Source organism: Ctenopharyngodon idella, chromosome 5 (genome assembly GCF_019924925.1).
Source record: "Ctenopharyngodon idella isolate HZGC_01 chromosome 5, HZGC01, whole genome shotgun sequence".
NCBI lineage: Eukaryota > Metazoa > Chordata > Actinopteri > Cypriniformes > Xenocyprididae > Ctenopharyngodon > Ctenopharyngodon idella.
Genome location: NC_067224.1, coordinates 6,194,686 through 6,221,302, shown reverse-complemented (window position 1 = coordinate 6,221,302; position 26,617 = coordinate 6,194,686). Strand labels below are relative to the sequence as shown.

General features: G+C 38.2%; 1 protein-coding gene across 9 annotated transcripts in view; it reads left to right on the top strand.

Annotated features, from left to right (window-relative positions):
• Window positions 1–26,617, top strand: part of doc2b (double C2-like domains, beta) — a 274,263-nt gene that overhangs the window by 236,364 nt on the left and 11,282 nt on the right. For all 9 annotated transcript variants that reach the window (XM_051895445.1, XM_051895446.1, XM_051895451.1 and 6 more), the window contains 3 exons: window positions 1,988–2,062; window positions 4,942–5,051; window positions 21,842–21,968. In XM_051895445.1, the coding sequence (XP_051751405.1) occupies window positions 1,988–2,062; window positions 4,942–5,051; window positions 21,842–21,968 (312 nt within the window). The remainder of the gene's footprint in view (window positions 1–1,987; window positions 2,063–4,941; window positions 5,052–21,841; window positions 21,969–26,617) is intronic.

The following is a 26,617-nucleotide window of genomic DNA, read 5'->3' as shown; positions in this document are numbered from 1 at the left end:
AACAGCTGAGAACTGCTACAATATCAGTTTTTAAAAAATACTTATACATTTTCTTTTAGTTAAACAGGAATTGAATGTTGAAGAGATAGTTCAAGCCAAAATGAAAATTCTGTCTTTAATTACTCACCCTCATGTCGTTCCAAACCTGTAAGACTTATGTTCATCTTCGGAACGCAAATTAAGATCTTTTTAATGAAATCTGAGTGATTTCTGGTCCTCCATTGACAGCTACCATCTACCACTTTAACACTTCAAAAGGTAAAACTAATCCTTATAAATTGAGCGGTTTGGTCCAAATTTTCTGAAATGCCAAGCATCGTATCGTATGTCTTCAAAAAATTTGGACTAAACTATTCAGTTCATATGGATTCGTTTTACGATCTCTTTATCAACTTTTTGAAGCGTCAAAGTGGTAGTTGCGTAGTTGTCAATGGAGGGACTGAAAGCTCTCAGATTTCATTAAAAAGATCTTAATTTGCGTTCCGAAGATGAATGAAAGTCTTACGGGTGTGGAACGACATGAGGATGAGTAATTAATGACAGAATTTTCATTTTTGGGTAAACTATCCCTTTAACATACTTCGAAAGGAAATTGAGATAAAATGTTTGGGAAAGTGTAGTATTAACAGTAAAATATGCACAATTACATGCAACTAATGCTAAACCAAACCCTATTCCTAGCCCTATAGTAAGTTGTTTATTAATATTACTCAGTACTTAGATGTATAATTACACTAAAACCAGGACACAAAATGAAGTGTAACCAATTCTTAATATATTTACAGCACTAATAAAAAAGGAAAAATGTTTGTCCTTTAATTATTTTTCCTTTCCTTTCTCTCACTAAATTGGTTTCTGCTGAACATATAAAGAAATACGATTTCATGCCAGACACCTCTGGAAAGACCTGAAGCTCTTTCAGCAGTAGCTCTCTGTGGGAATAAACTTGATTTTATTAGTGCAAAAGCACATTTGACTGTTGTTTACTGAAGATAACAAACACTTTTCTCAAATTATGCTGCAAAGTTGCATTATGCAGACAGCTAAAATGAAAACCACAAAGGTAAATCCAGACTTTGTGTGGAACATGTTCCCTTAATCAAAAACATTCCCCACAAGGTTTCTGAGAGACCGCAGTGCTTTTATTCCACTGTGAATGTGATGGTTAACAGTGTTGAAAAAAAAAAACAATTAATTTCTATGGCATTATTCATTAATACCCTCTGTGATGTTGATGGGCCTCAAGAACGACACAGTCCAATGTTACCTCACTGAATCCCACTACAAAGATGGTAATTAAACAGTAGAGCAGAGATGATGGATGTCAGGTGGTGCAGGGGTTTTCAGTAAGATCAATGTTTGCCTCACAAACTCTCTGCCAGCAGACAGTGTTGTCTAGCTTTGTATTGATATTTACTCTAAATCCTGTGCAGCTTGTAGTTAATTCATAACCCTCAAGTTTCGTGTGGGATCTCAGAGACCCCAAGGCTGTTTAAATGGCTCAAAAAACATACTTAATAATGAATCAGGTTGAATCTTATGAGAGCTGATTATAAACAAAATTTCTGAAACATGCATCAGACAAAGTTGAACGTGAACGAAAAACACAGCATCCATTATTATTATTGGCACCAACACAATTGCTCAATTTATTTTTGGATGATTGCACGTCCGATATTTCTGCAATGATTGGGCTTTTTATGCCATGTCCACAAAGTGCTTGAGCTTTTTGCCCATACTAAAATGCATGTTAAAAGAAAGCTAAGAGCTGCAGGAGAGTGCTCTGCTGTCATGGCACGACATCACCTTCAGCGTTTCTAATTAGCTTATTTGGCCGGAAAAAGCAAGAGTTTGACATGAATTGGATATCTAAACCCTGTGGAATCTATCAGGCTGACATAGTGCTTTGTGTTGTTGACTTCACAGGATGTCAGAAAGTGGTTGTTTTTCATAAGTCATGCATTTTTTTTCTTTCCCTGTCTCTCAGGGTCTCAAACCAATGGATCACAATGGGCTGTCAGATCCCTATGTTAAGCTGCACCTGCTGCCTGGAGCTAGTAAGGTATGTGCCTGCTCACCACTTGGAGATACACTGTTTTATATTCTAAAGAGGCTTGTCATTTAAATGTATGTTTTAACGCAGTGGTTCTCAACCAGGGGGCCTTGACCGATTAGGGGGTCTCTGCAAAATTTCAAGGGGGTCATGGGATTACTTAGAATTATTCAGATTAATAGGTGACACTTTACAATAAGGTTCATTAGTTAACATTAGTTAAAGGATTAGTCCACTTTTAAATTAAAATTTCCTGATAATTTACTCACCCCCATGTCATCTAAGCTGCCCATGTCCTTCTTTCTTCAGTCGAAAAGAAATTAAGGTTTTTGAGGAAAACATTCCAGGATTTTTCTCCATATAGTGGACTTCAGTGGTCTCCAAACGGTTGAAGGTAAAAATTACAGTGTCAGTGCAGCTTCAAAGGGCTTTAAACGATACCAGACGAGGAATAAGGGTCTTATCTAGAGGAACGATCGGTCATTTTCGATTTTTTTTTTTTTTTAAATGTATGCGCTTTATATAAACAAATGATCGCCGTCAAGTGGTTCCGCCAAAACCGCACTTCTGGCTTCTTCAAAAAGCTTACGCTGTATGTCCTACGCCTTCCCTATTCAACTTACGGAAAAAAAGGAACTGGCGACGCGTTCGTTCCGTAAGTTGTATAGGGAAGGCGTAGGACATACAGCGTAAGCTTTTTGAAGAATCCAGAAGTGCGGTTTTGGCGGAACTACTAGACGGCGATCATTTGTTTATATAAAGCGCATACATTTAAAAAAAAATTTAGAAAATGACCGATCGTTTCACTAGATAAGACCCTTATTCCTCGTCTGGCATCGTTTAAAGCCCTTTGAAGCTGCACTAAAACTGTAATTTCTACCTTCAACCGTTTGGTGTCCATTGAAGTCCGCTATATGGAGAAAAATCCTGGAATATTTTCCTCAAAAACCTTCATTTCTTTTCGACTGAAGAAAGAAATACATAAATATCTTGGATGACATGGGGGTAAGTAAATTATCATGAAATTTTAATTGGAAAGTGAACTAATCCTTTAACTAGTTAACATGAACTAATAGTGAACTGCATTTCTACAGCATTTAGCATTTAATTTCAACATTTACTAATACATTATTAAAATCAAGAGTTGTATTTGTTAACATTATTAATGCACTGAATAAACAATGAACTGCTGTATTTTTATTAACTAACGTTAACAAAGATCAATAAATACAGTAACAAATGTATTGCTCATGGTTAGTTCATGTTAATTAATACATTAACTAATGTTAACAAATGAACCTTATTGTAAAGTGTTACCGATTAATATATGATTAATATGATTATTAATAAAAATGTATGTTCATATTAATGTCGATGAAATAAAAATTATCTAAGTTAATTAAAATGCGGGGGGGGGGGGGAATTATGAAATCATTTTTTCAATATCTATTGTTTCTGTTTGTTTCCCAGTTTATAAAAAAGATTAAAAAAAATAAACTAGCAGCTTTGTCATAATTGTAGAAGAAATACTGGAGGTAATATCTTACATTCTAAATCGCTTGAATTAGAAAGGTTTTTGGTGAACTGTATTTTGGTGAAGGCTCTCAAACTCTTTACTTTTTCAGTGTAGATGCATTCAGAACAAGCTATAGCTGTACAATCCAGTATAAATAAGTTAAAATTACATTTTAAATCACATTAGATGGAAGGTAGCTTGCTGTTTCAGACAGACAGACATATAGATAGATAGATATTGCTCCGCATTGTTCTTCGACTACCGCAGAGTACACCACAACTGCGTACTCTTCGACTCTTCTGTCTCAACATTCACCTTGCGCATGTGCTGTTGTACATGCACCATCCACGCAGACGTCTGCGGACCATCCTGATGACAAAAATGAAGGACAGTGCGGACAGAATGCAGACAGCCGAAGTATACTTTGAGCTTTAAAATCATACATTTGGTTCTTACGTTTCACCCAGGCTCAGAAATCATCTAGAAACAAACACAACTTCTTCTCTTCAGACTCTTGAGCCTGAGGTATTAAACTTCAGATTAATATGTACTTAACCATATGTTCTTCATAAACTTGAAGCAACAAACACTCTTTTATATCAACTCTTTCTGTCCCACCATGGGTCTAGAATACTTTAATCAAACTGACCAGTGCTACCCTAAATCTAAATGTAATTTTTTCCTTGTCACTGACCAATCTCTGTGTGCTACAAATTACCATCATGCCTCTCATTATAAGTCATCTGTTTTTGACTGGTAACCTCCTTGCTCATCTTGCAACAATCCACTTAACTACTGACAACATAAGTCATCTTTCTTCTGTATGGATAATATGTCCTACAGTAGAGCTGAAATCTACTTCACAGGGTTACAGATTAATCAAATGGGATAGGATATCAGAGTTATCCCATTAGGATTAGGAGACACCTCACAGATGTGCTAGATGAAACAAAGACTCAGGCGCTAATCACACCTGCTTTAATCACTATGAGGAACTTTCCAATTTTCCATGAACAGGGCACAACATAGTGCCTGACACGCTTTTATTCTCCTTTTTCAATAAATGGTGCAAGAAGGTGCTTAAGCTTTATAAAATGCTTGGAAAGCCTTGGAAAGCTGTCAGCCTTGGAAAATCAAACTAAATATTATACAAGCTGTTTTATTTTCCATTAATTCTAAGTGTGATTTTGCCATTTTGCAACCCTGTTACCAAAATTTGGTGCATGTTTAAATACAGAGTTTAAACCCCTGATTTGCCTGACATGGCGAAATGGAAGGTCTGGTATATTCTTAGCTTGTGCTAAGAATAAAGACTAAAGAGTGCCAGTGAACACAACCACTAATCTACAGGCAAATCTATCATTTCTTCTAGGCCAATAAGCTCCGCACCAAGACCCTACGCAACACTCTCAACCCTGTCTGGAGTGAGACCCTGACGTATTATGGAATAACAGATGAAGATATGGTTCGCAAAACACTCAGGTACCCAATCACAATCTATACATTCATTACTTTACTGTGAAGTTTATATGTCAAGGCCTCCGCAAAATTCAACAATTAAACAATAGTGTCTGAATGCTCAAGGTATTTGTGTTGAGTTGCCACTGGAAATGACAAATGCTTATCCATCGTAAAGAAGTGACTTGGTTGTTAGTGGAGTTTAGCGAATGGTTAATTACCTAGAAAGACAGATTTGGGTAACACTTTGGGCCCTATCATACACCTGGCGCAATGCGGCACCAGGCACGACGCAAGTGTTTTTTGCTAGTTTCAGCCCAGCGCAGTTATCATTTTCACGTCCTGCGCCACGTTGTTTAAATAGCAAATGCATTTGCACCCATTGGCGTGCTGGACTGAAAACAAGGTGTGTTCAGGTGCATTGTTGGCGTGTTGCTATTTTGAGGCAACTGAAATAGACTGCGGCATTGACCAACTGAAGTCAATGCCACAATATTTGTTTTGTTATTTGTTTTTTTTGTTTGTTTTTTTTTTTTTTTTATATATATATATATATATATATATATATATATATGCGGGTGCACAACGCGCGTACACTCTGCTTATTACACACACAGGGACGCACAGCAGCACATAAACATGCCAAATATTAAAAATAAAAGGATTACAATGTAAAAGATTATTATTGTGTGCATAAAGATAAAAATGCTTTGGTGGAATCCGGCTTGTACCGTAGATGGACTGCTCGGGCGCTTTAACCACACACATGAGCAGATCCGCTTGAAAATTCCGCCATGTAAATAGTGAATCCGCCATGGCGCGAGCGCAACAGGCTTTTATAGGGAATGGGAGATGACATTCTGATTGGTTTATTGCATGTTACGCCCAAGACACACCCATTACTCATTAAAAGAATAGAGACAACCCTTTTACACCATGCGCCTGGCGCGCTGACCATTTTTCCCTAAGTGCACTTGCGCTGCGCGCTTTAGACCATGCGCTTAGATCGTTAAAATAGGGCTCTTTATTAAAACGCCTAAACACAGGTAAAAACTACACCTTCACAAAAAAATGAATTATTCCCCTACCCACCTAATAAATACATTGCAATATTAATGGCTATAACAAAGTTGAGGCTGTTTCATCCGATTTAAAACTAGTTTAATCATCGAGTGATTTGTGGTTTGTTACCCAGAGGTGCGTGTCGAATTGAAATGCTTCTCACTAGATGTCGCAACTGTTTAATAACGGTGTCCGGGACCGGGAATAAAAGCAACTCCTTTAAGCTTTCGTTCCATTATACACTCAGTCATGCTGCGTAGTTCAAAGTAAACTAGTGAAACACCTGAAAACAGCACTATTTGTTCTATATTTGTTGTTACTGACCGAGAAACAACTTCAGATGATTCAGTGACAGAGCGGTCCGAACGAATCCAAATCATTTCAGATCGTTATATTGGCCAATTCACGGAAAAGAAAGAATCAAGCCAAAAGAATGATTAATTCACGAAAGATTGGTATCGCTGGTTCAGTCAACAGAATTATGGGACGCACAATATAACTGCTGAAATATTCACACAGAAAACGTTTCTCAGGTCGGTCAGACGAGCGTGCATGGTACGAACAGTGCATATATAGCCGAGCCGTACAGCTGCAGGCGCCACTGCGGGCAAGTATCTAACCAGATTTAGCCGCACCGCCAGAAAAAGAGGAGGGAGGTTGGGGTGCCCTCGGGCCGGATGAAGATGTTTGCCGGGCCAGATTTGGCCCACGGGCCGCCAGTTGAATAGCCCTACCCTAACCTATCAGTCTACTACAGTCTACTAATACTCTAATGAGAGTTAGTTGACATGTAGTTGCAAAGTTACTTGGCAGAATATCTAAAGTGGACCATTGAAATAAAGTGTATCCTACATATTTGCTACACAATGAAAGAAAAAACATTAGGTTCGTTCCCATGAAGTATAGGTGGAATCAAAAGAAAAAGATAACAGAGAAAGTGGCATGTGAAGCAAATCAACTTAAGTTTAATGAGGGCTTTTCAAAAATGTCAGTGGTGACTGAACTGAGATCCTACTTTAATAAGGAAAAAGAAAAAATATGGATGTTTTTAATTAAGTGTCCATGGTTACATGATTCCCATGATCCAGTTGTAATTGGGTGGGTCAGGCCGACCCCAGGCCCCCATGTAGTGCTGAGACCTAATTACAAGCAGAACATCAGAACAGAATTTGCCTTCAATGATTCTTGGATCGCTGCTATAGAGTGTAGTGGGATGTTAAGGCATTCATCAAAATTAAAAGCCTCCAGCTGAAGGACCAGTGAAGGAGGTAGAAATTTACTTCTCACGCTGTCCGCTAAAACTGAAAAGCTTACATCATATTTAGATTTGTTTACTGGGGTCTTCACGAAATGTCAGTATATTGAGGGAACAGTGCTTGCTTTATCCTGTAAAATTGAGTCATATTCCTTGGACTTCCTTATGTGGCCCTGCAGAGCAATTATCAGGATCTAATCACTCCAGTTAGCTGCCTGCTAGAGTTTCCTCACTATGTTTAACTGTTGCCAACAGAAACAGGGCATAGAAAGCATCCATTGGTTTTCTCTAAATATGTTTTTGGATGTAAAAAGTAGAGTGAATGATGTGCATTAGCCTTGGATACAAGTGGTGAAATTTACAACATTTTCTTGTTTAGACAGATGCTATTCAAATATCTTAAGTGGTGTTACTAAAATGTGGGATGAACAACTGAAGACAATATGAAAAGAAATTCCGATAAAATATTTCCAGGAAAAAAATGTTTTAAATGTATGAAACACTAACTTTACAATCCAAAACAGTTAACTTCCATAATAACTCACATTGACGCCACTTTCCCGCCAGAACACGCCCCCTTCAGCCGGACTAAGTGGCAAAAGAGCCACTGGATTTAATAGGGGAAACTGTGAAAAGGCGAGTAAAACAAACAATTAAACTAAAGGTTGGACTCAATAGTGTTCATTACAACTTACCAAAGATCCAGTGATCCATGGATATTGACATGCAGCCAGGAATCGTGTTTACAGACATTTATATGTGCCTGATTTCGACGCTGGGGAAATACATAAATCAAATGTGCCTGTGAATGCTTTATATAAATACACCATAGATAGGTCTAAATCTGGGTGATCATTTATATCAATGTTATATATATTGTCATATCATCCAGCCCTAAAACTTGTATAGTTTTTGTCAGTGTTTCTTTAAAAACACCCAATTATGCAGAATATAAGATGGTAAATATTTAATTGATGAGTTCAATTAAATACAATATATAACAATACAATATATAAGGTATAATTTTACCCAAAAATTCAACATATTGACATAAATGATAACTGCAAATCCACGTTTCGCTACCTAGAATCCAGTTGTTTCTGTGAATCGCAGCGATCCATTTGCTTCTCTTTTCTGTAGCTTTAGGCAGTCTGTAAAAATATACCTCAGATTTCTTGTCAAAGCTATTTGTACAGTCAATCGCAAAGTTTTTTTCTGTTTTGGATGTGTTTGTGTGTTTTTCGCAGCATTCACGCTGAAAACCAATGCTGCCGCTCAGTCAAATACAACATGCCTTCTATGAACTGCATATGTGAAAATTGTGTAGATCTATTGTTTACATCAAATTCATGCTTTAAAAGTAGGCTAATCGTCACAGTCTCCATTAGTACAGTCTGTCTGTTTAGCTTCAAAGTGCGTCTTTGAAGATGGTATTCTATAAAAATGAAGACCATCTTTTTTTGCATTCTGATTCTGACATCCAAAGGCACAAGACTTTTTTTTTTTTTTTCATAGATCTTGTGGTTTTCCTCCTTGTTACCACTGTTTTTCTGCCACCTTAATAAAGCAACTGCCATAATAATGCAAATGCAGTGACGTAACTGTTAAGTCTACTCCCAAATGGTCTGTTTAAGACATTTTACGTACATTTTTTTTAATAGTTTTTGTAACCTGGCTCTTTGGACATCTCATTGTTGTCTTGCATCATAATTCAAAGTGGCAATTGTTAGAGGTCTTTAGACTCAGTGCTAACTGCTAATCAACCTATCATGACTCACCTTTGCAAACATTTAAAAAATTTTCATGTCATTTGTTATTTTGGCCTCCCCTTCATTTGCGATGTTGCCTGGTGATTTCACCCCAGCTGAGATGTCACTGGCTCTTTCTGAGTGACATTTAATGCCTCACAAACATGACTGTTGCAAAATGGGTTGTTTTTCACAGAGCTTGATTGTTTAGTTTGCAATGAAACCCTGTGCGGTGATTGAAATGCTGCATTAGGATAATAGCAAAGACAAAGTGGCAGTGCAGAAGATTACACCACAGAGGAACATTAGTCTCCACTTGTGTGTATCATTACATAACAGCTGTGTTACACTCACAATATCCCTCAAATCCATTAAAAGCAGATTAACCAAGTTGCCCAAGTAGAGAAACCACTTGGCATTGTCTTTCTAGTTAAATGTTGCAAATATAAGAAAGGGTTTAATGTGTCAGATAATGAGGTCAAAAGTACTAGCAAGCTATACACATAAATGAACATTTTGATTCAATCTTATCATGGTTAATGAATTAAATGTCAGCAAACGAAAATAACAATGTTGTGTAGCTGATTTAACTAATGTCCTACACACATTCACTTCAATGCTGCAACTTGCTGTTGGCAACTTGTTCAGAAAATGGCCATTGATTACTGACGAAGCATTTTTTGGTCTTTGTCACCGTTAACCATTTATACAGGCTGACAAAGAATTAAATGGGAATCCGATTTCAATTTGGTGTTGATTAACTCTTACTTAATATGGATTAGTTTTCCATTAGAAAACTGCTTGCAAAGGAAGTCATTACTCGGAGGACTTTTCTACCTACCATCAGTCTCTGTCTCATATACACCAGTATATAGAGGAAAAATGTCCTCTGGAATGAGGAGAAATCTTATCTAATGTTCCAATACTCTGACCAGATGTATTTAACCTTGTATCTAATTATGAATTCATAGCTTAAAACCAGTTCTCATACATTTTCATTTGACTATCGCATACTGACTAAAAGATAAGATGCTATTAAAATCAAATCAATTGCATTCTCATTTTATTTGGTTACGTAATATATTTAGTTGTCTCACTTCATAAGCCCATGAATAATAGTATAGTAAATTTTGTCAGTTAAACGATATGATTTACTGTAATGTGATTGAATGTCCAGTTTTTATGCTGACTAAAAGATAACTTGAATACCAGATATTCTGGGAGTTTTGGCAGCAAGTTCAGAGGCAATTTCAAATAATTATACTATAGGTTTCACTTAGACTTCTGTCAGGACCACTATCGTCAAATATGATTGATAATTGCATAGAGTTTGTTTTGGCGGTATGGTTCTGTTCTGGGCAAGAACTGGATAAGCATGGATAAGAGCAGGGAGAGCAGCAATAACCCCCCTAGGGTAAACAGAACAGAACCAACATATGCAGATATAATTAATGTCAATAATTTAACATGTACACATATTTCAAGAATTAGTCTGATTCAGGGGAAGCATAAGGCCAATCCTGACTGAAGAGAGGAGGAGCTTGGGATGGAGGAGGGTAATTAGCTCCTGAGAAAAGCAATAGCTGCTGGTAATACTGAGGAGCTTATATATGGATGCTGTGATAGGCGTCGTATTCCTATAGGTAGACATAAGTCACCTGGGAGTCAGCTGATGCGAGCTTGAATGACGTGACCTACCAGAACTGACACTAACGCTGGATTTTTGCTTTAAACACTTTATTATTCCTGACAGCATTTGAAGAGTTCAGATGCAAAAGTTTCTAAGTCTGTCTGACATGTTGATTTTTTACACGGTATGATTTTTTACCAGGCTCCTCTGTTTAGGTTCAGTAATTTCACTTTAATGGCAATGAAAAGGTTATTAGTCAGTTATTGAAATGCCTTATTTTCAAAAATGTCACTTTAGTCAATTCATTGGTATTTAAGAAATTTGACTGTCTTTTGCTGCAAAACCAGCTCTAAGTCCATGTGTGCTTTTTTTGCAAAAAAGTCCAACTCTTGAACTAGGGGTGTGCCCGAAGCCGAATACCTTATTCGGAAAGGCACGGATAATGGCTTCAAAATGAATAACGGATAACGAATAATTCTGCCGAATAATATTCGGCTGAGACTGAAACAGTCACTCCTCGAGTCTGCTGGATAACAGGTGAGACAGGGGATCATAGCGCGATACATAAACCTCTAAAATCACTATGCAATGAGTGTGAAGCGAATGCATGTGAACCTCTATGAATGAAATGAGCGCAAATCAAATAACCACGTTGCTGTTGCGTTTCTCCAAAATCAGAGCTTAACAGGAGCAATATCGACTAAAATACTACATACACATGTTCTACTGTTCAATATGTATATGTAATTGATGTAAACCTTGCACAATATAAATGAATGGAATTCGCACAGCACAATCGCAAATCAAATAGCCGCGCTCCATCTCTGCATGTCTCTGAGAAACAAACCAGCTCTCTGATAAGATAGTCAACAAAGATACATACATTTTCTACTAGGTCTACATGTTTGCTCCTTTATCTCTTGCTGGTTTGAGAGGCACACACACATTTGTTTAGTGAAGTTCGTCTCTTATGGTAAAAAGAAAGTTTTGAATTCATTCAGCGCTTTGAATTCATTCAGGTATGAGCGACAATCACTAAATCACTTAACGTTTGCGATGAAATCACTCTGATACGATCATTTATTATTATTATTATTATTTTAATTATTACCTAATTTTATACTTTGAAAACTGTTTTATTTTGAATATATTTAAATAGCCTCTTTATTTATCGGATCACGAAAGGTCCCTAAGATGGGATTTGAACTCGTGTCATCCAAAGCACAACTGCACAACACATCTAGAAGCACTTCCATCGAGACTATCGGCTCAGACAGTTGGAAGATATTTAAATAAATGTTATAATCATAAAAAAAAATTTTTTTTGGGTTATACAAGGCATATTTTAGTGATACAGTATCTACGAAGAAAACAGAAATATAGGCTGTAGTACCATAGACATAACGATCTTCTCAAGTAATTGTACGAACTTCCGGCGCCCACTTCCGGTATTATCCAAATACAGATACAAATAATTTTGAAATTGTTACGAATACAGATACAGATAGTGGCTCCGCTGCACACCCCTACTTTGGACAACAAGACAGTAAAATGTCTATTTCTGTCAGTTTTACAGCAGCAAAAGAACACTGTTGTGTTTACTTGCTACTCATGAAATCCTGTCATTGGCACTGTAACAATGGACAAAACATGATAAAAACTTGCAGCTCAGCAATTGAAAGCGGCTCATACACACACCATCATTCAACTTGAAATCATATGATCCGATTCACGTGTTCCGATTGGTTCTTCTGTGGACTTTTGCTCACAAAGGGAAGTAGTGTTTAGCAGTTTCTGCCAACAAACCGGTATTTCTGAATGGGCTGACACTGGGATTTAGCTGATTTGAAGCAAAAGTATTTGATGAATGTATACTATTTGCGGTGAGCATTCGTTCAATATCGTTATTTCATTTTTGATGGAGGTGACGTTTAGCGGCTTTTAAATTTAAACTCTTCATATAAAGGCAAAACTATTTAGTAATATTAAGTATTGAAACAATGGATTACTTTGTGGTGTGCTCTTTGAGATACAGTTGATTTAGTATTTTAGATAAATTGATTTATATATTATTGTGGAGTATTAGTTTTTCATTTGCCTCCAACCACCAAGACGTGCATTTGTAAAACTTCTTGTATTAAATATGTAGTGTTCTTGAGAGTGTTCTTGTATTAATTATCTTATATTAACTATTCTTTCTCAATGCATTTATTTTAATGAAACTATTAGTATTGACACTAGGTTTATACCAAGATAGATTTGTGAATTTCTAATAGAGATTAGACGGGTCAATGTGACCTGAAGTCTCTCTTTCCTGAGCAAAATCTGATGCTGCAAGACAGTAAAAAGTTTAACACCAACACCAAATCCATGCTAGAGTCGTCTAGACAGGCCAGAGTTAGCGAGAGCAGGCAGCTATTGTGCGAGGTACAGGCTTTTCCCGCTGAGATTGCAGCTCTGGGTTTGGAGTCTCCCAGATTTGTCTGGACTCGGTGTGAATTAATGAGGCAGTGAGTCTGCGCTTCAAAGGTCACATTTCTGTTCTTAAGCGGTGCAGTAACGGGTTCATTCAACACAGCTAGAGGGAGGTGACACTGGGTGATTTTTAGAGTTTAGAAAGGTTTAACTGAGGCCTGGGATGAGGGTTTAAGGCTTAATTTAGGCTGTTTTGCTCTTTATGCTGTTTTAGAGGATGAGCTCCTTTGGGACGAGGCTGTATGATGATATGATCTGGACATATTGACAAGTTGACTGAAATCCTTAAAGGATGTTTACCGTTTTGAGGGAAAGTACAGACCTATGTGTGTGCGTCTGTAGACATGTGGATTGAGGAGGAACCACCTGATGATTCACCATTGCTTTTCTTTAGGGCTGTCTTAGCCAGTTTCCATGGAAACCAAAAGTCTCCCTCATAGGCCGTTCCTTCAGGGATCGCTCTTGTCCTTCACGTAAATAAACTCCAAACACTGGCATATTCAGTGTCTCACCTCTAGTGTTTATAAAAACTACATTTTCATTATTTCCTCATGCGCATTCTGGCACTTTATTGCGCCTTAAATTTCCTCAATAAAGGCTGTCTAGTAAAGCCCTGATGGTCTGTGCCTACATCCCAGTGATAAAATAGTTATCTTGTGTCTGACTCGAACTTGTCTGCTTCTGCTTTCTGAAAAGAGGGTACAAATGAAAACAGCTTGTCATGAAGAGATAGTCTCTGTCTGGCAGGAAGTGACATCTCTTTCTATTTCTCTGTAACATTAACATTAAATAACACTGGCATTCTGTGCTCCATTGTTCAGAGGTTTAACACTGAAAACAATTTGCTGTAGGATTTACTTTGAAACTAAATTGAAAATTTGAAGTAGAAAGACTGAAATATTATTTTCTTGTAAAGCATAATTTTTATTATTTTAAACTTCGAAAAATATTTTTTCACAGTGTATAGGTATGTCAAGAAATATACATGTAGCTAATGTGAAAATATATATATATATAAAAAAAAACTAATTAATCTAGCCATATTTTAGCCATTAATTATAGGCATTCAGCATTAGTGTGTAATTGAAAGCTATGATTTTTTAACATTTATTAGGCATTTAACATTCATTAACATTTGCTTGAATAACAGTGTGATCATATATTGTAAAGCTAGCCAAAGGATGACGGGGGAAAACGAATGCTGCCTTAGTTGCGTTAAATATTTTAAATTTTGACAGCACTAGAAAATATATAACTGCCTTTATAATTTAGAAAGCAGTGACTCACAAAGCAATGATTTTATTTAGGGAGCCTTGGCATCAAAAAGCTTGAAAATTCTTGTGTTAGAGCATATGGGGAGTCCAGTTATATAGGAAAATAAAAATATAGTAGCAGTAAATGTGATATACACAGATGTATGTAGAATCTTGTAGAGCCAGTAAAACTTTAAGGACAGCTTCACAAAAAGACACACAGCTCTCCTACTGAGTGCAAGTCAGACGTGTACATGATGTCAGGCTTCAGTCTTTCACACTTTCACACAATGGAGCTCTGAGGTGTTATCTCACTCCAGCATTCGGTCTTTCCCATTATTCTCCAAACCTCATTTGCCGCGATCTTCATGTGCCGCCGATGAACATCAAAGTGGTGTTTTAATGGCGGGCTATGCCGAACTCCTCCTGTGGCTATGAAAAGCATGTGATTTATCTGAAAAGGCATACCTCCATTGCCAACATCATCTCAGACAGTGACAGCTCTATTCAAAGCCAAATTACCCACACAAGTGGCTCACCTCTCATGCATTTATACCCAAGAAAGCCTTTTAATTTACACTTGCAGTTTAAGAATACAAAAATACTATTTGCAAACACATTTTCCGGAACATTTACAGACAATTAGATGCAGCTAGATGTGCTTCACCTCTTATTTTTCCTCATTTTATGAACAGAATTTATCTTTGCACATTAAAACTGAGAGAACTACAATACAACAGAGACTGAATCAAAACCAAGGCTTTACGTACACGGGTGAACGAATCAACTAAATTAACACCAGGTGTGACACATAACCAAATCAATGCGAGACCATAGAAACAAATCAGTAACATAGGAAACCAAACTGATACCCACCCAAAACAGACAACAAACAAGATCACCCGTAACATCTCCCATCAAGAAGGCTCGGACTTGCACCTTATAAACAACAAACAAATTACAAAAAGTCCAACAGACGAGGGCTGGATGGGGCTTAGGAGGTGGGCGCAGGGCAGACACATGGAATAAACACAGGAGCCAAGGCAGAGATAACAGCGGTAAAGTCCAGGGAAGAAATGAGGAAAAGCCAGCGGTAGGAGGAGCCAGGGCGGAATCCCCAGCCAGAATCCCATGATGTAAGCCTATGGCAGAGTGGAGGGAGGGAGGAGCCATGGTGAAGACTTGGCAGACGGAATCATTGGAACGTCCGACTGAGGCGGAGCTACTGGCGGTGGAGACTCAGGCGGAGCCGAAGAGCCGACAAGACCAGGCAACACAGAGGTCCTGGAGCCACAGGGACAAGCAGCCAAGATGAAGTCAGGGTGCAGGAGGACTGAGGTGGAGCCAGTGCTCCCAAGGTCTGAGGTGAAGCTGAAAGGAAGATGGAGCCAAAGGGTTGAAGAGACGCATTATGGACGAAGGCCCGTAAGTCCATAGCAACGGCAAAGCAACGATTGACCAAGGTGGAGCCGGAGGAACAAGGAAGCCTGGTGGAGCCAACAGGCCGATGTGGAGTGACAGGCACGGAGATTCTAGGCGGAGCAAACGGGTCGACAGTCCAGGGCTGAGCTGGCAAACTATCAGCCTGAGGCAGATCCATGAAGCACTGAGCAGGTAACGTAGGAGGAGACGAAGGGCTGATAAGAGGCCGTGAAGACAGCTGACGGTCTGGGCAGTGCAGGCACAAACGGCCTTCCTGGCTGATACAGAACAGACAGACATCTCAGGATTGGCCTCCTTGGCCGACGTGGAACAGTCAGAGGAGGTGGGAGTGGCCTAATAGATAGAGAGTCGGACTTGTAACCCAAAGGTCATGGGTTCGAGTCTCAGGTCCGACAGGGATTGTCAGTTAGGGGAGTGAATATCCAGCACTCTCTCCACCCTCAATACCACGACTGAGGTGAGACCCTTGAGCAACTGCTCCCCGGGTGCCGCAGCAATGGCTGCCCACTGCTCCGGGTGTGTGTTCACTGCTGTGTGTGTACACTTGGATGGGTTAAATGCAGAGCACAAATTCCTAGAATGGGTCACCATACTTGGTCACATGTCACATGACTTCACTTTATTCATAATAAATTACATTTCTTGCCTTTTAACTTTGTAGGATATGGGTAGTTACATTGTTTACTACACTGCTCTCGTATTTGACTTTCACCTTCTTTGAAACGACAACATCACAATATTGATAAACATTTAGAAAATCTATTTTTGAAATTTGTGAATCAGTTAGAATCAGCAGAAGATAGAATCATGATTCATATGTGAATAAATTTTTTTTCCCCACCCCTGCTAGTTTAGTGCATCCACATCCGCCTTGTCTGACAGGACGGGGCTCCACTCCATCCCCTCATATTCCACCAGTATCCCCACTGGCACAGACACTGTTTGCCGGTTTACGCACCTGGTCAGACTCATCGCGGGCAGACTCAGGCTCTGCGTCTATGGTGGGCTCTGGCTTTATGTCCATTGGGACGGTGGCGGCGGGTGACACAAAGTGTGCGGTGTGGACTGTAGTGTGGTGATCCTCCTCCATCTTGCCGATAGTATAGGAGGATCCACAGTGGAATTGGACCCAGTCCACAAACTCCTGGAAGCTCCCTCGAGGTCCGTCTCCAGGCAGGCGTGTTCTCGTCTCCACGTTGAGACCTGCCTGGATAAACACACACAGGCTGTCATCATAATGGACTAGATAGTACAAATCCAGGAAGTCCTGTGTGAGTATCTCTAGGGTGTTTTCCCCCTGGGAGAGGAGGAGGATACGAACTGCTGCTAAATCAATTTTGTTAGGTCTGTTCTGTCAGCGTTGGTTGAGAACAAAATGAAATAAATGGCTGGATTTACTCACAGCAGTCCAATTTATTTAAACAAAAGAAACAGAGCACACTGGCAAAAAACACGGCAAACAGAACAACCAACTTGATCATGACAAAAACAGACAGAAACTGAAGCAAAACAAATAAATACACAGATCAACAAATTAATGAAATGAACAACAGGTGTGACATCACCAAATCAATGTGAAAACAAAAAACTAACAATGTGTGCATGTATGTGTATTAATTGCAGTAATTGTATATTTATTTATTTTTAGAATATATTGCTTTTACATCTGACTAATTTGGACTTTTCTACCCAACATTATTCAGGAATGTCTTTGCAAATTCAAGGCCATGCACAAATATATCCAGCTCACACAGAAAAACACAATGTACTGTGATTGCATTGTACAAAAATCTATGAACTCCCTGCAGATTTATCCAAGAGGACAGCTGTCATTAAACATACACACTACCATAATCAGCCATAATCAAAACAAAATCATTCTAGAAACAGCATAAAGAGCAATTCAGCACACACGGTTGTCTAGGGAAACAATCCTATCCACATGTAACATAACAGGGGGAAAATGCCTTTATTAACCAGACCTTTTGGACATGCCTGAGTGCTGCTCCAGCTACCCTGTGCCTCATTCTAGACCTTTATCAACAGGGGGGAAGAAAGTGTGATTGCCAGTTTACCTGAAACATGACTGAAGTCTTTGGAGAACTGAACTACTGAGCGAGGCTGAACGGTTTAGTAATGAATAGCAATGGTATGTCACAAATACACGTCTAACTTCCAGATGGGAATAGAACAGCCATTCAGGAATTCATTGTTGATGCAGTGGAGAGGAAACAAATGGAAATAATGTGGATTGGAAGGGAAATTTCTGTGTGTGTTCTTCCCTCCCTTATCGACAAGGCTGTGTAAGTCACATTGATTGATCCGTAGGCATTGCTAGACCTTGTTAAGAGGAGCTTCGGCCCTACTGTTTCATTTCAGCCTCCCTAAAAATCTGATTAGTTTTAAGATTACGAGGTTATTTCACTTTGTGCCCTCCTCTTACTAGTTGTTAAAAACTTTCAGGTTTGGTTTATTTAGTATTATCCTTCCATTGTTGAATGGCAGTGTTTGGCTCAGAGCACAGCTCTTGCTTCTCTTTTCTCATCTGATAATAAAATAAAATACAACCAAATACACACCGCTCAGGCTGAAATCCTAGAATCTGCCTTTCTGCATTAGTCTGTTTGATGTATTTTTTGTTGGATGTCCTGATAGGGCTATTTTTTACAAATGCATCATGTATGAAAATGTTTTTAGATCATAAACTATCACAGACTACTCTGGTGACTGTACACCTAAAGTGGCTCATATGCTTGTTTCGAACTTGTTTTTATGGGGGTTTATGATATTTCTTATTGAGGGAGTTGAAGGAATCAGTCATGTTATGAGGTGTAAAGCATGAGGATTATGCCAGTCCTTGACACTGAAACAAGTAAACGTGTCTAGAGTGAAAATATATCTGTATGGATCAGTACTGCTGGCATGAGACAAAATGGGCTGGGTAGAACCTGCCATTTTTGCTGGCTGTAAGTTTTTTTTTTTTTTTTTTTTTTTTTTTTTTTTTTTGATGAACAGACCAAAACTTAAGGCCTTCCTCTGAGTCATATATAGGAGAACTTATTAGATGGCACACAGCCATAGGAGAATAAACAGTGCATAACCTGAATTGGTTTTTAATGCTTATCATGACGTGCCAGGTTTGAATGTTCAAAAGCTTGAATGAGATTTGAGAGCTTCAGAAGACTTATTCACAATATTCATATTTACTTTTAAGGTACATTCTTGGTGTGTTTGGTATCCTTTTTGGAGCATGACATTGCAAATCATCCACTTATTGTAACAGCTGGTTAATAAAGGCACTTTCCACCTTGGATATTCTGCAAAATACCTCTATGTTTAAAGGTACACTATGTAACTTTTAGCCCTCTAGTGGTTAAAAAACAAAATTGCATTTTGCAGAAGAACATTGTTTTGGTTGTGCTTCAGCTTTGTGTGACTGTGCGGATGAATATAGTTATTTCTCATAACTAAAAAAAAGAGAGAGAGATTATCCTACTGCTCATAAAACTTTCACTAAAAGGCTTAAGAGATATAACTAGTTTAGATGGAAAGGATCTCAAGCTGACTAGGTGAAAGCGTTATTGTAGCTATACCCGATAATCGACACAGTACTTAATAAATTCCAGCACAGCCCTACAAACAACCATAATGAAATGACCCTTCACAAAAGATAATTCTTTACAATGAACTCTGTTAGTGAGCTACATATGGCAATTTATTCATGTCAAACTTTCTCGCTTGTGACAACTAATCTATGCCACTCCCACCTTACACGCATCAAAGTAGCTGGAGCAACTCTTCTCTATTTACAGATTTGATGAGACACGCACGGGTGAGTGACGTATGTACGCAATTTCCCATGGAACCCATCCCAACAGGTCTAAAATATAAACACTTATAATAGGCTTACCATAGTGAGTCAGGGTAAGACAAAAACATGCTTTGGAAGAAAGACTGATGATGCATTGACTCATTATTTAAAATTTGCTATTTTGAACAAAAAAGTTACATAGTGTACCTTTAATAGAAGGGAAATAATCCTTCATCTTTCAAATGGCATGAGGAGGGTGAGTAAATAGACATTTTCATATTTTGGTGAAATCTCTTTCTGCTGCTGACCAATTCATCACCATCTTAAACACATGGAATTGTTGTTATTCTGGCCATCTGTTCTTGCTGTAAATGAGAGACATCAGCAGAACATTCTTTTTTCCTGTGTGAATTACTCATCTGTATCCAGTCAAATGTTATTATTGACCTGTACAAAACTAAAAGAAGCCGTGCCTTTGTTCCTACCCCCACATATCAAGTGGTTCTTGCCGATACTGCAAATAGCACAGAAAACTCATTTCACAGTGAGCAAGCTCAATGCAAATGAACATCTATAGTGAAAAGATAGCATGAAATCCTCCCATGGAACTTCTGCTATGAATTTGGAATATATGGGATATACTGAATAAGTGGTTCCAGTCGCACTATGTATTTGACTGAAATGAAGCACTTTTCAAAACTTTATGAAGCACAGGTGGTTGGGAATCAGTTTGTAATGTCCACCTTCAGCACTTGACTGGATATGTGGATGTACTCCTCTAAATATCTCTTTGATTGAAATGAGTACAGATTATTTTTATTTTGCTTTAGACATGGGTCAAACCAGTTCTAAATAAGAATAAATAATGAATTTTGAAAGCTTTGAAATGTTATTCAGATTAAAACATGGTACGTCAGATCTTTTTACTCTTTCCCCACCATTGACAAGATTTTCCGTCATTTATGACACAGTGCTTTCACGCCATTGACAAGTTTTTCATGACAATCCATGTTATCACTGTTTTACAGTAGGGGGCGGCGGGGCGCTGTTATGGATCTTCTGAAATAGTACAGCATCTCCGGATCCAAATACAAGTGAAGAAAAAGATCTGCTTAATCCTCTGGTGCTGTTGGGTCATTTTTGACCAAAAAACTTTACTTTTTTTTTTTTTATATATAAAATTTACTTCATCGGAATGGTACGAAACTTGGTAAAGGTTTTGGCACTTAATGTGTGAACACACACACACAAAAAATCATGGACATGATTCAAAAAGGTGAAATGGTCCTGAAAAAAATAATCACACTTGTATTTTTGGAAATGAATAGGAGACGAATTTCATATATTGGAAACGTTTGGTACTACGTCCAAACAAAATCTTACTGAAAGCTAATTTTTTGATAAATCAACCGTAAATATGGAACACAGCTTGTTTAGATTTATGGCTTTGATTTTCTCAGTTTTAGAGTAAAATGTGTTTTGTAAAATATATATTTAATATAAAAACTGAAACTTTTTTTCACTTCAGCAATGATCTGTCTTCTTTAAAAAGAGACCAAACTTCAATCTGTGCTTATGGCAATTTAAGTTGGATATTTCATTTTCAGGTCTCTGCTCAAAAAGTGAATAAATGGATTATAACTACTGCATAAATATAATTTAATACCATAAAATCCCCTAAAAATACAGAATATTAAATAAAAAAACATTATAGAACTAAAATGTAGTACAATCATTTCATTAAAATAAAAAACAATTTTCAATCATTTTTGACCGACACGCAAACAGCCCCAGAGGGTTAAAACAGAAGTTGCTTATGCACAAGTAAGCTAACATGATCATCAAACATTCAACAGGAAATAAACCAAAATTGCCTAACTTTAAAGGTATCTTTTTAAAGCAGAGTCTCTGTTCTGTCTTTGGATATATTGACTGTTTTGCATATTCATACAGAAAAATATTCTGGGGCCATGAAAGTTTGTAAATATGATCAAATGCTGGCACTGGCTGGCAACCTTTTTAGTAGACGCTGGCAGGGAAAGAGTTAAAAACAAATCTTCTAAGTAGCTGTGTAGTTCCTTTACATGAAAATTCTACAACCCAGATCTGATTCTGTCAATCTTTTGTTTTCGTCTAGGATTTCAGTGTGTGACGAGGACAAATTCCGCCACAACGAATTCATCGGCGAAACCCGAATCCCCCTGAAGAAACTCAAACCCAACCAGACCAAGAGCTTCAGCAACTGTTTGGAGAAACAGCTTCCTGTGAGTTACACAGTCTTTTACTGTTCATCTCTGGAAACGAATCAGTCTGAAGGTGGAAGGAGCTCAGTTGTGCTAATCATCGGTGTGGTTGTCTGTGAGTGATGGAGGAATTGAGGGAAGTTTGAAAGCTACATAAAGAGATTCAGACAGCAAATTGATTAGGACGTCCAAAGTGACTCTCATTAGAATCAACATACTAATTAGAAATCAATTATCATTGGAGCAGCATCCTCACATCCATCAACCATCTGTGACAAACATGACAGGCTTACAAACACCAATAAAGAATGCAATGTGATAAAGCTATAGGCTGCTCACTGTTGGAGGAAAGCTAACAACCATATTCAGTCATGTATTCATACTCAGTCGCCTGACAAAAAACACCTCAAATCAAAACCTGCCACATCCTCAAGGGAATACATTTTTGTTTCACTGACAACCATTTATGAGAGACACCCATAAGGCACATGTCTGTTAGTATACCTGGGCCATACCTCATATCTGAAATGTACTCCAGTAACAAACTAAACCCAGCTCAGCAGGAAGTCTTTCGTCAGCACCGTGCCTTAAGGCGCACAGCTCTGCTAGGATCAGCACAAACCACTGCTTTGTTCTAGCAGGAGATGGAGGGAAAACGTTGAGGAAAGCAATTCGATACACTTCTTTGTAGACACGTCTTCTTCATTTGAGGGTGGTGGATGTAGGTTTTAAGCCATGTGTCAAAGTGCTCCGTGGATTGACAGGATGAGCAGGTATTGGGTGGGGGATGATCTCATCTAGTATATTTTATCAGAGTACCTTTTGCTAGAAAGGCAGAGGTCAGACATTTTCAGTAGCTGAACTGAAGTTGAATTGATAGAATTTTTGCTGTTATTGCTATTTATTACAGGGCTCTCTGAAATGATTGATTCTGATTGGTCAGTCTCAACATTCCAAAGTCTGTTATTCCCCAATAATGACCATCCGTTGTCAATAGCAGTGCTGTATAACAGAGCAGGTATCTGAAGCTGGTGCTTCTTTCATGTCTCTCGTATCACACCACAGATTCGCCTCGTTTCATACAAACGCAGCTCCTGACATCTTGCGTCTCTGTTATAGTTATTGACTGTTATTAATAGTGCTGTAATATTGTTGTAGTATCTACTTAATTTATATAGCACCATTAAAAACAACAAATTTTGAACAAGGTGCTGTACACTATATCAAATAACATCAACATTTTAAGGGTTAGTTCGCCCAAAAATGACAATTCTGTCATTAATTACTCACCCTTATGTCGTTCCAAACCTGTAAGACTTTCGTTCATCTTCAGAACGCAAATGATGATGTTTTTGATGAAATCTGAGAGCTTTCTGTCCCTTGGTTGAAAGGCTATGCAATTGCAACTTTGACGCTTCAAAAAGTTCATAAAGAGATCATAAAACGAATCCATGTGAATTGAGCGGTTTAGTCCAAATTTTCTCAAGAGATACGATCGCTTTTTATGATGAGCAGATTTAATTTAGTCTTTTACTCGCATATGAACATTGATCAGCGAACATAAACTGAAGCTCAACCAAATGTGATGGGCGAGAACAAACCTCTTCCGGAACGAATGAACCTCATTGGTTACGCAGCACGTTTAAAGGATTAGTTCACCCAAAAATTAAATTTCTGTCATTAATTACTCTCCCTCATGTCGTTCCAAACCCGTAAGACCTTCATTCATCTTTGGAACACAAATTAAGATATTTTTCATGAAATCCAAGGGTTTCTGAACCACACATAGGCAGCAACGTAATTGCACCTTTCAAGGCCCAGAAAGGTAGTAAAGACATTGTTAAAATAATCCATGTAACTACAGTAGTTCAACCCTAATGTTATGAAGCGACGAGAATACTTTTTGTGCGCAAATACCAATGGTGTTTTTCTTGAATGAATCTATTTTTTAACTAATCAGTTGAATGAATGATTCAGTGAGCATGTTTACATGCACACCAACATTGGTGACTACCAAAAATCAACTTATTGAAATTTACCCGTTTTACCAATTTACATACAAACCTGTAAACTTTCAATCCAAGAAAACCATGTTTACAAGACTTTTTTTATTTATTTTTTTTTTAAGTCATTTACCATTATTGGCATCAAAACGTAAGCATCCGTGTATTCCACTCAGAGTATTCTATTTATTATGTGAGTTGTGATGTTAAATAAAGCATTAAAAACTCCAGAGTATGCCAAAATGTCAGCAGGAAACTTGTACAGACTCAATCTCCTCTAATGTTTACAGTTTCTACAACTGTACCACTGCTCCTTCAGCTGCACAAGATGAGAACACACTTTATCATTTCTCGGGTCAAGAAAGAGTCAGAGTGTATGATATATTTCCTCTTCCCCTACAGCAAAACACTTGCTCTGGTTGGATGTGCTTAAATCTGCAGGAAATGTGCTTTCCTGTTACATATCACATATCACACAGCTCTGTTAGGATCAGCACAATCACCACTGCTTTATATGTTCTAGCAGGAGAAGAATGAAAAGCCTTGCGCACTTCAATAAGCTGAAAGAACGCAGATTAAAGTGTTTACATGGTGAAATCAAGGTAATGAGCAAAAATCTAGCTATCGATTTGGTTTATTCTTAAGCCCAAAGTATGCTTAGGTCACCCGTGTCCACACACCATCCACATGAAGTAATTTTCATCATCAGGTGGTTCCGCTGACGTCCGCACACCCCATACGAGTGCAGCCCAATTTTTGAGACCGCCCAGATTGTCCGCATACAACAGCAAATGTGCGAGTGACTTGAGCGCTTGAAAATAAAGTCCTCTAAAGTCCGCACTAAATGCTTCTTTGAAAGGCTTACGCGCTCAAGTGTGTGCAAGACGGAGCTGAACGTGGAAAATGAAGTATACCCAGGCCTTTAAGTTGTTTATGTTCTTAAAGGGAACCCCTGGTGTTAAGACTTGTATGCCTCAATATAACGTAAATTATGTCACTTACTGAAATTTGTAGTAGAAAACCCATTAAAGATTTACGTTATTTAAAAAATCCATGACATATTTGGACCGATTTGGACAATGGGCGGTGCCGTTTTGTTTAGGTGTCGATGACGTCAAATGGTTGCACTCACTGAGCTACTAACACTGTCTTATTGCTATTTTCACCACAACACAACTCGGAATATAAGCTTTTGGTTGTAATTTTCAGTCGATGAGCCACAAGCGAAGCGATGTAAGTCTTTACTGCTTTACTAGCGATAAGAGGAGAAAAGAATGGGAAGTTGTGCAGAATGTGGACGAATAAAACTTCCTAACTGCATCTTTGTTCTCTTCACTTTAGCCCTGATGCCTTTGATACTTTTCATCTGTATGTTTTGGTGCAACGGTAAACTAGTAACACATACATGTTTTAATATCCGCGGGGTTCCTTTTAAAACACAGTCAGCCTTTTCAATTTGAGCCAGAGCACAAAATTAGTGAGGATGAAAAGATTGAAAACGTGCAATGTCTCTACTGTTGTATTACTGACGTGTTAAAATCGTCTGATCACCTGGATGCATTACACACAGTTAAACATGCTGAGAAGATGCTACTGTTTTATGCGATCACAGATATCTCGTGCATCACGGCACACACAAGCTTTGAGGCAGTCTGTCTCAATCGAGATGTGTTACAGGCTTACCTTCATCAGTCTCCACGACAGGCGCGGCATTTGTTTAAAGCATACACTTATATCCATCGGCAACTGTAAGCTCTTTCAGCTGTGGTCTACTAAAAGCCTCAAAGGCACCAGGGCTAAAGTGAAGAGAACAAAGACGCGGATCTTTAGGAAGTTTTATTCGCCCACGTTCTTTACAACTTCCCATTCTTTTCTCCTCTTATCGCTATTAAAGCAGTGAAGACTTGCATTGCTTCTCTTGTGGCTCATCGACTGAAAATTACAACCAAAAGCTGCACGATGTGGCATCATATATTATATCCCTTAAAAATAGCAATAGGACAGTGTCAGGAGCTCAGTGAGTGCAACCATTCGCACTGTGCACCTAAACAAAATGGCGCCGCCCATTGTCCAAATCGGACCAAATATGTCATGGATTTTTTAAATAACGTAAATCTTTCATGGGTTTTCTACTACATATTTCAGTAAGAGACATCATTTACATTATATTAAACCATAAAGTCTTAACACCAGGGGTTCCCTTTAAAAGAAAATAATGTTTAACGCATTTACATGACAACAAATTGACTTTTTTTAAGAATGTGCATGTAAACACTCAATGACTCGCTCATAAAGACAGTCAATTGTCGCCACTTACTGGTGTAAAGATGTAACCTGCAGAAAATCCACCACTAATGCAGACTGACAGCAAAGTCCCTTTCAAGGAAAGTCAGTTCGATCGGTGGCCACATTTTCAACGCCTCCGGGGAACTATTTGGGGCATCCAAGACCAAGTCCTCCCATTCAAAATGGGAGAAAGTTAGTTTTGAAGTTAGTTTTCAGCTTCTGTGACCAGTAAAGTTGATCATGCAAGCACCACTGATTGTGCTAATCAGTTTTTCATTTAAAAAATATGACATTAAAATTACATTTGACAGGAATGAAATGTACTCCAACCCTGAAATTCTGAGATTTTCCAAGTTTTTAAAAAGTTGACATGTAAGATAA